Source organism: Aplysia californica, unplaced genomic scaffold (assembly GCF_000002075.1).
Source record: "Aplysia californica isolate F4 #8 unplaced genomic scaffold, AplCal3.0 scaffold00892, whole genome shotgun sequence".
Taxonomy (NCBI): Eukaryota; Metazoa; Mollusca; class Gastropoda; order Aplysiida; family Aplysiidae; genus Aplysia; species Aplysia californica.
The window spans coordinates 183,582-193,529 of record NW_004798162.1 but is presented as its reverse complement, the minus strand read 5'-3'; the positions used below and the strand labels follow the sequence as shown (position 1 = coordinate 193,529).

Sequence of the window (9,948 nt, the reverse complement as noted above, 5' to 3'; positions counted from 1 at the left end):
CACACACTCACACACACACACACACACACACACACACACACGCATATACACACATACACACATACACACACACACACACACACACAGGCAGACACATACACACACGCACATAAACGTAAATGCAAACGCACGCATGCTCATACGCTCACCCTACACGCTCTCCCACTTAATTGATATCTAAAAGATTGATTGATTGAATAATGCACTGTAAGGAAAAGTCAGCCCACCCCATTATACTCAACGTCTTGACATCCCGAACAATGGGGGCATTTTCTTTGTGGCAGCATCAGCCTGGAGGTCTATAGCTTAGAGCAATAGCCTGTCCGGAGCTGTACAGCGGCACAGACAAAGACCTGAATGGGGAATAGCATTAGTGCCAACCGCAGGTCTCTGCAAGGACATCAATAGTTACGCCAGCACCGCACAACAGCGCGTGCTGCTTCCATAGAGATGTACGGACTCCGTAGTTCCACGACTGCTTCCAGGTCACACCCATCCTCCACTCCCCTCCCGGACTCCCCCTCCCTGCTCCTTTTTCTAACCAGTAGACTACTTTTTTGTTCACCCACCCCCTCAACCCCCCCCCTTTAAGATAAAAAAATAATTAAAAACCTCAAAATCAATACCTTCTCAGATCGGACACAAATTAAACCAAAAAATTAATAAAATTCCACTGATGAAGCACCTGCAAGGTGTCACAGTATTGTAAAAGTGAGTGAAAGAGGGCACTGCAAAAGCTCAGAATCATATTTTTTGTCTAAGAAGGGACCCCCCCCCAAAAAAAAACAACAACAAAACAAAACAAAAAAACCCAAAACAAAACCCCTAATTTTTCAGAAATTCCGTTTGCCCCTTTTAAACAAACTGACCTTTCTGTTAGGAGAATGCATCACAGGGGCTGGTGGAGATGGAGGCCCTCGAGGGATCTTCTTGTTCACCCTGAAGCCAAACATATAATTATGAGGCACACAAAGGGAAAAAAGTTTTATACAGTAGCTTAGATAAGACAAAAAGACCAGCTAGGAGGTCAGTCTTCAGGATCTGCAGTCAATGGAAAACTAAACAATGAAGGCAATGACCTTAAAAAAAAAAAAAAATTTTTTTTGGAGGAATATCACAAACGAAAGCATACAATTCTATACTAGTTTAACAAGAAATAAAGTCTTTTAGAGAAGCAGATATTGTGATTGTGCAAAGATGGGAATATTTTCCCAAAAGGCATTCCAGAGACAACTAAAACAAAACAAAATAAAAACAGGTTACCGTAACTGTATTAATATGATAAGAAGTTGCAATCTTATTACACGTTTGAAGCAACTGCACTAGCGTCTATACCTGAGTGGGGAAACTTGTGTCGATAAGGGTATAAAACACATGTTTTTTTAAAAGAAAGAACAATCGCAGCAGCAAACAGATACGTTATCCGGAAAGAACATATAGAAAATATAACATAAAAAAAGAATCACCCAAAGCTTGTGATCAACTAGCAGAATGTATTGTACTGCCTTGAACTCACCACCACTCAACTGTACTTAATTCTGGTATTCTAAATTTCTATACGGTTAAGTAAGTAAAAAAGCAGCAAATCTATCTGAAACAAATCTGAAAGAGTTAAGCCAAACAGGGCAATTTTGGGAACATGCAAGGCCTGAACCAAGGCAAAACATCGATCGTTACTGCTTACTTGAATTTCGGAGGCTCCATAGGGTCTTTCTGAGTCTCCACCATACGAATGATACGCTGCTTTGCTCCGGAATTAAAAGCCACACCCTGCTGTGAGGGGGTGTACCTGCAATAAAAAAACTTTGAACATTAGGAAATGTTTAGTAATGCACAAGTCACTATCATAAAAGGAAAGAACCCCCCCCCCCCCTCCGAACAATACTACATGCTGATAATGAGAAATAGTTTCTTGTACAGAGAACGTTTCATTTATCTATTCATCTAGCATAGAATAACTAGACAACAAAATGTATTCACACAAAATAGGTAGAAATATGTTGTCACCTCTAGAACATGCTACAAATACCCCCCCCCCCCCCCCCCCCCGGCATAGCAATAGCAAAAACAAAGAACAGCTGCAATACAAACTTTCCCCCACATGTATTCAATTTCAGCTCACTTCAATCCTCCAACAACAGAACAGCAACCCCTTACTCGGAACCAAAAACCCAACAACGAAACCTCCTATAAATCAATATAAGACATAGGCAAACTGGGGGGGGAGAACCCAAAAGCATTTGGGTCCACCGTCAGGGTGCCAACGAAAACATCTGACCTGATGTACTGGGCAGGGGCCTGTTTCTCTGCGTGTCTCACTGGCATGGCAGCACTGATCTTGCCCGACACAAGTTTCTCCAGTGCCAATCTCGTCTTCTCTGTATTTTCTTCTACACTTTCCTCATTAGGACGTTGCAGAGATGGATCATCATCCTCAATAGGTTTCGGTATCAAGTCTTGGGGCCGAGAATGGATGACCTGGTTGGGGACAACAAAAATCAGTGAATGACACAGAGTCGACAGAATAAATACTCATACAATACATTGAAGAAAAAATAAAACCTTCAATGTCCGACTACTTTGTTTTGTGAACCTAAGAATTCTCTTGTGTTGTCAGATTACACACTGAACATAACATCTTGCCACTTGCAAAGGAAAGATAAAAGTATGGAACAGGGTGTCCAGCAATATTTCCTGAAAAAATTTACTACCTGGAAAAAAATTTACTACCCAGCAAATCAAGCCCCACACCAGCTCGAAAAAGGGAGTTAATTTGTGCCATCAATAACATATATATTATTACATAACATATGGAACGAAAAAAACACACAACAAAGTCCAGTCGACAAAATGGAGGATAGACGGACGATCGCAAGCTTGCTCGCAGCTAGATTTAGTTTTAGTAAGGTTTTTACGGCGCTCGCAACTGCATAGGTGATATGAGCGACAAGGGGTGGATGTCAACAGAGAAGTCCAAACGAGGAATCAAGCTTCGACTATCAAGGCACCCCGGAAATAGTAGTTCACAAGTGTGACAAACATACAAAAGAAGTAGAGGAAAATGACGATAGTAAAGAAGAGGACAGAAAAAGCAGCAGTTTCCCCTACGCGGGTCCAGCACAGTATGAGCATGACATTGATAAGTCAGCCCATTTACAATTCTACGGTGCATAAGAACATGTTAATATCCTCCCTTTGGGAATGGCCTAAAGACGTTTCAGTCAGTAGCACTGCCCTGGTGGAGGTGGGAGGGGGAGGGGTAGATTTATACCTAATGTGTACACACAGGGTGACTGCCAAACCGGCTTCTCCATTTTCCAGGGCTATGTTACACAACAACAACGCGCACACACACACGTAATGACTCGAGTAAACCTATTCAGTGTGAGAGGTGTAAGAACTGTGAGTGAGAGGGCAAGAGGCAGTGGCACTGAAAATCTGCCAGTCTTAAACAGAAAGCTACAATATTGTTCTAATTTACTATCACCCAACAAATGAAACGCGAACACTTTATTTCAATAACACGGCTTGCAAAGTATGAAGGATCCCGATTCCACACAAGGCCTGCACCAACGCGCGCTTTGGAGAGGGCTCTAAATCTAATCAAAATTCTGAAATTTGCTTACAGTTTTTGTCCTTTGGTGTTGCCTTCATCCGCTCCCCCCCCTCCCCCAAGGGTCTCTTTAAAAAAATCAATAATCCCTGCCCTACTCCGTAGTCCTATACTTCGCAACGCTCGACTTTTTAATGAACTTTGGCGACCCCAACAAACGCCGGTGCTCACCGATGCCGTACCTTGTAGTGCCTCGCGCGAAGGTTCACTGACCTGTCACGCTGGCGAACCCGACAATCTAAAAATCGGACAAAGCTTGTATTTTCTTCCCCCCCCCCCACAAATGACAGCACGGTGAAGAGTCCGAGTAATTATTAAATTTTGTTTGCACGGCGACACAGCGTTTATACTGTACAACCTGCATAATATTACAAATGTTGCGTTATCAGTTTATCTTCGCCAAATTTCAGGGTGGTAACGAAAGCGAAAGTAGTTCTTGATTTTCCCGATCGAGCCTCGGTGTCACATACACTTCCACCTGCCACCATAGCCGGCTTTTCGCGTGAAACGTACTCTCGGACGGGGAAAAGGTGAACGAATAATTATATCACAATCGCGACCTGCAAAAATGGAGTCATGTACCGCGGCTAAGGTTCACTGAAAAGTCTTGCTGGCTTCATCACTCAGTGTGCAGGCTAATTTACGACCGTTTACCAAATTTTTACTACCTTCAAGGCAAATTTACTACCATTTACGACCTTGGCGCCGAATTTACGACTTTTTAACGACTTTGCTGGACACCCTGATGGAAGAATAAACAATATCGAAAAAAATTCTTCCGTAAGCAACACAATGCCACGAAACTATTTAACATGATACAAGAGCAAATGAGTAGAACTTTAAGGACTTTCCTCACACGCAAACAGCAGACACATCTTATCTCATGTCCATTCTTCCAACTAATTTAACCGGGGACTCTATGAAGCATCATGTGAGTACACAGGAAACTACTTACCTTGTCTTTTCCATGACCTTGTCTGGCAATGGCATCATATTTTATCTTTCCCTCGGCATCTAGTTGGACAGCAAGAGCGTTGGACGTAGTCTGTTTCTTCCCCATGCCAAGAGGGTATTGAGCAATGGGGACTTCAGGATAAGCACCACCATCACCAAAATCCTGACAAGGAAAATATATAGTAACATGTTGAAACATCTAACCATTAGATTCATACCCAAAGACAGGTATAAAGTGAATAGTGAAACAAAATGAACAAAAATACCTAGACACTGAAGAAGGCAGTTGAAAAGATAGTAAAAAGAAAATCTAAAAATTCCCAAATGCTTCAGTCCCTCCCCCCCCCCCCCCCACCCAAAACCAACCCACTACACAACAACCACCCATTAGCTTCATAGCATGGGAGGAGTCCACAACAAAACAGTCAGTTGGATATTTAACATCCATAAATCTCTTTTCGCTTATTTCCCTTAATACTCTTCATGAGACCCAAAGACAACACTGGAACCCCCACCCCCCTTCCCCTAAAAAATCCTTGATTTTCTCATATATGTACTTCTAGGGTCCATTATAAAGAAAACTTGATAGACCACAAAAACAAAAAAAGTCGTACTTCTTGTGTTCTTGGAATCCATCCCTTCCTGTGTCCATAAGGAGGTGCTGTGCGATTACTTGAGATGGGAGCAACCTATTGAAAAAAAAAGAAAAGAAGAACAAAACACATGACATAAAAGAACATATACACAAGTGCAACGTTTCAATTATCACATTGTGTAAGAACCACTTCAGAAGATTGATAAAAGCACACTGGATGAGCTACATCTCTCAAATAAGCAGCAGTAAAGGACAGGTACACAACTTTTGTATTACTATCAATGCTGCCCAATTAGTGAAATAAGTAGATCACTTCGATAACAAATGAAAGAATGTTTGTTTCCACCTTTATCTGGAACTAACACAGTACTTTACTTTAAAGAACCATCAAAATGCTGCGACCTGGAAGCAAATCAGGAAATGAAGCCTATATGAGTTTAAAGTACATTGCTCACGACAATGTTCTTAGTGCTATTGGAGATAAATTCTGAGGTCCTACTTCAGATATGAAAGAGCTTGAACCAGTTCCAGTGTAAAATAAAGTGCAAATCCATTTAATAGACTAACAAATTCAATGCATCATATGGTGATTTATTTGAGGGTTTTTTTTCATGCAGATATTCAGCATTAGCCTTCACCTCTTTATCTTTACCGAAGGCAACACATATTTTCTTTGGAGTGTTGAAGCAGTAGTCTGAGAATGTATTTACCTCATATTAAATTATGGCAATAAAAGAACATTAAAAAGTGTGAAGATCGTTTCAAATTGAAAACTAGCCATGTCTCGTACAGAATGGTATTTAAAAAATTATGTGCCTTTTGACATACATCAGGACCAGAAACATTGTCATTGTTATTGTTTGATCAACTTAACAAAAAACATCAACACCAATAAATTTATTCTAGCCACCCTAAATATTTTTGAAATAATAAATGTAATCATCAAAAGAGACTGCATGACAGTCCAATTCCCAGTCTTTGTTACGATGGGATTGAAAATTTTCCGTCACAGCTTCACGAAGGACACATCTCAGCTGTTGACAATGAAGTATGGTATTTGTTCCGTAGTTTCAAAATCCAGCTTTTTATTGATTTCAAGTTTTCCCGTGCCTGTGGTGTGATTAAGAGTAGCTGTTAATGTTTCATTCATGACAGCTTTGAGAGAGGGCAAGCCTGCAGTTTGTTGCCACACAGTTTTGTCTTGTCACGAGGGACACAGTTGTCTAAATTTTTCTTTGTGCAAAAAGAGCACCTTGGCTACCATTTGCTGGTCATTGGCTTTGATTGCCTCTTCAGAGAAAAAGAGGAGAAGAAAAGAAATCACTTGTACAAATTACCACTCCTCCCTTTGCATTTTTACTACCAAAAAACATCTTATATGCAGTATCCTAGAGGACAATGTGTCTATGATGACAACTTTTCTGCTGGACAATGGGTGGTTGTCCTGGATGGAGAGACTCGGCTGCACACGAAAAACAAAACTATTTTACTTTTATAGCTTTTTACTGATGGAGCCCACCTCTTCTTCGAGCTTTTTTGTTCCTTGAAGTTTATTCTCTAATAATCTTGTAACATAAAACTTACCTGCATCTGGGCTCTAATACTTCTTTCTTCATCATCTCTATCAAATCGTTGCACCGGAGCAGGCAGAATGCTGAAAGACAAAAAAATCTCACTTTATGGAGTTATCAATAAAATAAATACAGTGGAACTCAGATTCAACAAAAAGGAGGTGGATTTCCTGGGTTTTTAAAAATTAATTAAAATCAATTAAAAAATAACTCGGATTCAAAGAACATAAAAGAGCAAGCTCGGATTCAACAAAGTTGCTTGCAGGGTGAACAGTCCCCATTAACTCTAGTCCTGTGGGGTTAACCGGAAGAGGGCTCTTATCGATCGATGACCCACCTACGTCGCCCGTGAGCTTGTGCTGCGGGGCGCCGGGGTCAGACACCGGTCACGCGAGCGTGCCGCGGCAGGTCAGGGAAACACCCCATCTTTTACAGCAAACTGATACGATCAATGAATAAGTGTTACGATCACACGAATAATCCCATTATATCCTCGTCGGTTGATCAAAGACGCTGAGATTGGAAGTTACACCAAATCGAATAACTTTTCCAGAGTTTTCCAGATTTCACACCTATTATGAATGAACTTGCGAACAGCTGCTTATCAACTATCGTTCGAAAGAGGAAAAAAATGGGATAATTTCAGAATATTTTTTTTATTCAGTTGCCCTCAAATTTCTCCCTCTGGTAGGACAATGGTTCAAAAACCACCAATGATTATTTACATCAGGAAACAACGTTTGGTGGAAGAATTAGATCGTTTGAAAAGTGAGGAAAGGTGTTTGCATTGAAAGATGAAAGTCCTATTTCCTGAATATCCTTTCGAGTGCCTCAAGTGTCTAACTGGGTCAAAATGCTCATATTTCATTGGATGAACGTCTCAACCGACGCTCTGTTATCTCTACCAACGCCTCGCGTTGCAAAACAGTGCAGTAAGTTCCAGATGGACACACAGGCACAAGCAGACTGACCCACACACATTTTAGCACACAGATGCAGACCCCGCCCTAAACGAAATGCGTTGCCCGCGCGGGACGATGACTGATCAGGGACCAGCTGTGGAGCGCCGCGTGGGATTGCGCTTATTGGGCAAACATTTATCAGGGACCAGAATCTTAAGGGTTAATGTGGCTTCGCTCATTTTCCTCCCCCAACGAACCTTAAAAAAAATAAAAATCTATTCTTAAAAACCAATTGGCCCAAATATAGACCAGGCAGACATATTTTCGTCATCTATTTTTGTCGCCTTCTGCGGTTTCCCTTGCTAGTAACCCTATCCACATCATTTTTATGCTAGATCTAGAAAAATTCTGAAATTACGCAAACTGAGCCCCAAAATGTGAAATTAAATCTAGGAAGAGGCTAGCCGTACTTAATGACGGCTAGACTGGCAGTCTAGCCGTACTTATTCTTAATAGGATGGCTGGACTCACCATTTACAAAAAATAGGCCTACTGAATTGTATACATTTTTAGTGTGCAGTACCTAAAGTATTTGTATTTGAGACGAAACCAGGTGCCTTAATGACAGTGCATGTATTTTAAACCTCCTGCTTTCTAATGTTAGTAGGGCCTAAGATAAGTACGGCTAGACTGGCAGGCTAGCCGTACTTAAGGACGGCTAGACTGTCAGTCTAGCCGTACTTAATATTGATGGCTGAATTGTAAATGAAATTTTTAGTTTGCAATGCCTAAAGTATTTGTATTTCAGACAAAATCAAAAGGTGCCTTACTGACTTGCATGTATTTGAACCTGAATAATTACTAGATCTAGATCTAATGAGACCTGTGTACTTAACAGGCTTGAGTCGATAGGGCCAAACCTAGATCTAAGTACGGCTAGCCACTTCGTTAAATCTATGCGATTCTGTTAATTTTAACAAAGAACGATAAAGGAAACTAATCAGAAATTATGCAAAAAATGATCAAATTTTGGTAAATTATGGGGTAAAACCACGGGGATAGGTAACTGTCGACTAGAAGATCTCACCATGTTTGTTTTTTGTTGTTGCATTAATTTGTGTTATCTTACTTACCTCAGCAATTCTCGTTCCATAAATTTACACACACACATACACATAAGTGCGCTCACACACACACACATACACATAAGTGCGCTCACACACACACACACACACACCCAAGCAGTCGGCGATGAAACGTAAGTGACGTGGCCTAACGCCCATCGCATGGTAATCGGCAAAGCGGACCCGCCACGGTGAGATCTATTCAACCGACAAGGGAAGCCCCAGAAGACGACAAAGACAGATGGCGGAAATACGTCATCTATATTAATATTTGCGGGAAGATTGAAGAATACCGGACCACTCATACATTATTGCGCGAGAAAGTGGGGTAGGTGGGGCGGGTTGTTTGGGTGGAGGAGGGGGGAGGGGGGGTTCAGGGGGGTCTCCCCCCTGACCAAAGTTTAATGAATAGATCTACCGGTCCCAGATTCTCCATTGAGAGATAGCCTATTAAAAACGGGAAAATTATGAATTCCTAAGGTAGAGACATATAGGCAAAGTCAGTCCGCTGGTCCGGTATTCTTCAATCTTACCTTTGGGCCAATCATAGAGGTGTGCTTGGTGCCCGCTGTAGCTTCATATGTAAATCTAGAAATCTACTAACAACATAATTACATATTACATGTCATATTACATGGCACACAATACGTACACACCCACTTCGACTTCGAAGTAATCAAAGGGTCAAGTGATGCCTTTGCTAAGGTCTTATTTACCAAAAATTCAAAGAGAATCGTGAGAGTGAGAGTAAAAGAATACCCTTAATGAAACAGCGAATGGATGTACGTGGTCTGACTCAAGTCTAATGAATGTCAAATTTTCATTTCATGTCCGACGACGATGTCATTCGTGTGCTTCGACTTCGTCGGCTTGGTCTTCGATATTGCAAATTTCAGTCTTCACACGAAACCGACCCATGATTATCAGAACACAGCAGCATGATTTTCTTTTGCAAACTTTCGAAATAATTTGTTAACCAACCTTGAAAGAGATGCCATGGTGGCCTCTTGTTCTCAACTTGAGAATTATTGTCAACAGTCAATACAGGTCTTGCCAGCTCCTCTTGATTTCCATTGACGAATAGAACTGAGAACTGAGAACACAAGGTGGCGCTTGTTATCTTGAGAGTTCTTGTCCAAATGCATAAAAGAGTTAGGCAGGACGTAAGCTTTTTTCCTCGAAACATAAA

At 41.2% G+C, this 9,948-nt stretch overlaps 1 protein-coding gene across 1 annotated transcript in view; it reads right to left on the bottom strand.

Moving 5' to 3' along the window:
• The window catches only part of LOC101851081 (SNW domain-containing protein 1), a 21,582-nt gene extending 11,701 nt beyond the window's left edge, over positions 1–9,881 (bottom strand). Inside the window, exons 1-7 of the mRNA XM_005110450.3 lie at positions 9,741–9,881; positions 6,747–6,816; positions 5,182–5,256; positions 4,569–4,730; positions 2,279–2,478; positions 1,685–1,789; positions 870–939 (exon numbers count right to left, since the gene is read on the bottom strand). Of these exons, the coding sequence (XP_005110507.1) occupies positions 870–939; positions 1,685–1,789; positions 2,279–2,478; positions 4,569–4,730; positions 5,182–5,256; positions 6,747–6,816; positions 9,741–9,757 (699 nt within the window). The 5' untranslated portion in view covers positions 9,758–9,881. The remainder of the gene's footprint in view (positions 1–869; positions 940–1,684; positions 1,790–2,278; positions 2,479–4,568; positions 4,731–5,181; positions 5,257–6,746; positions 6,817–9,740) is intronic.
• Positions 9,882–9,948: the final 67 nt, after the last annotated feature.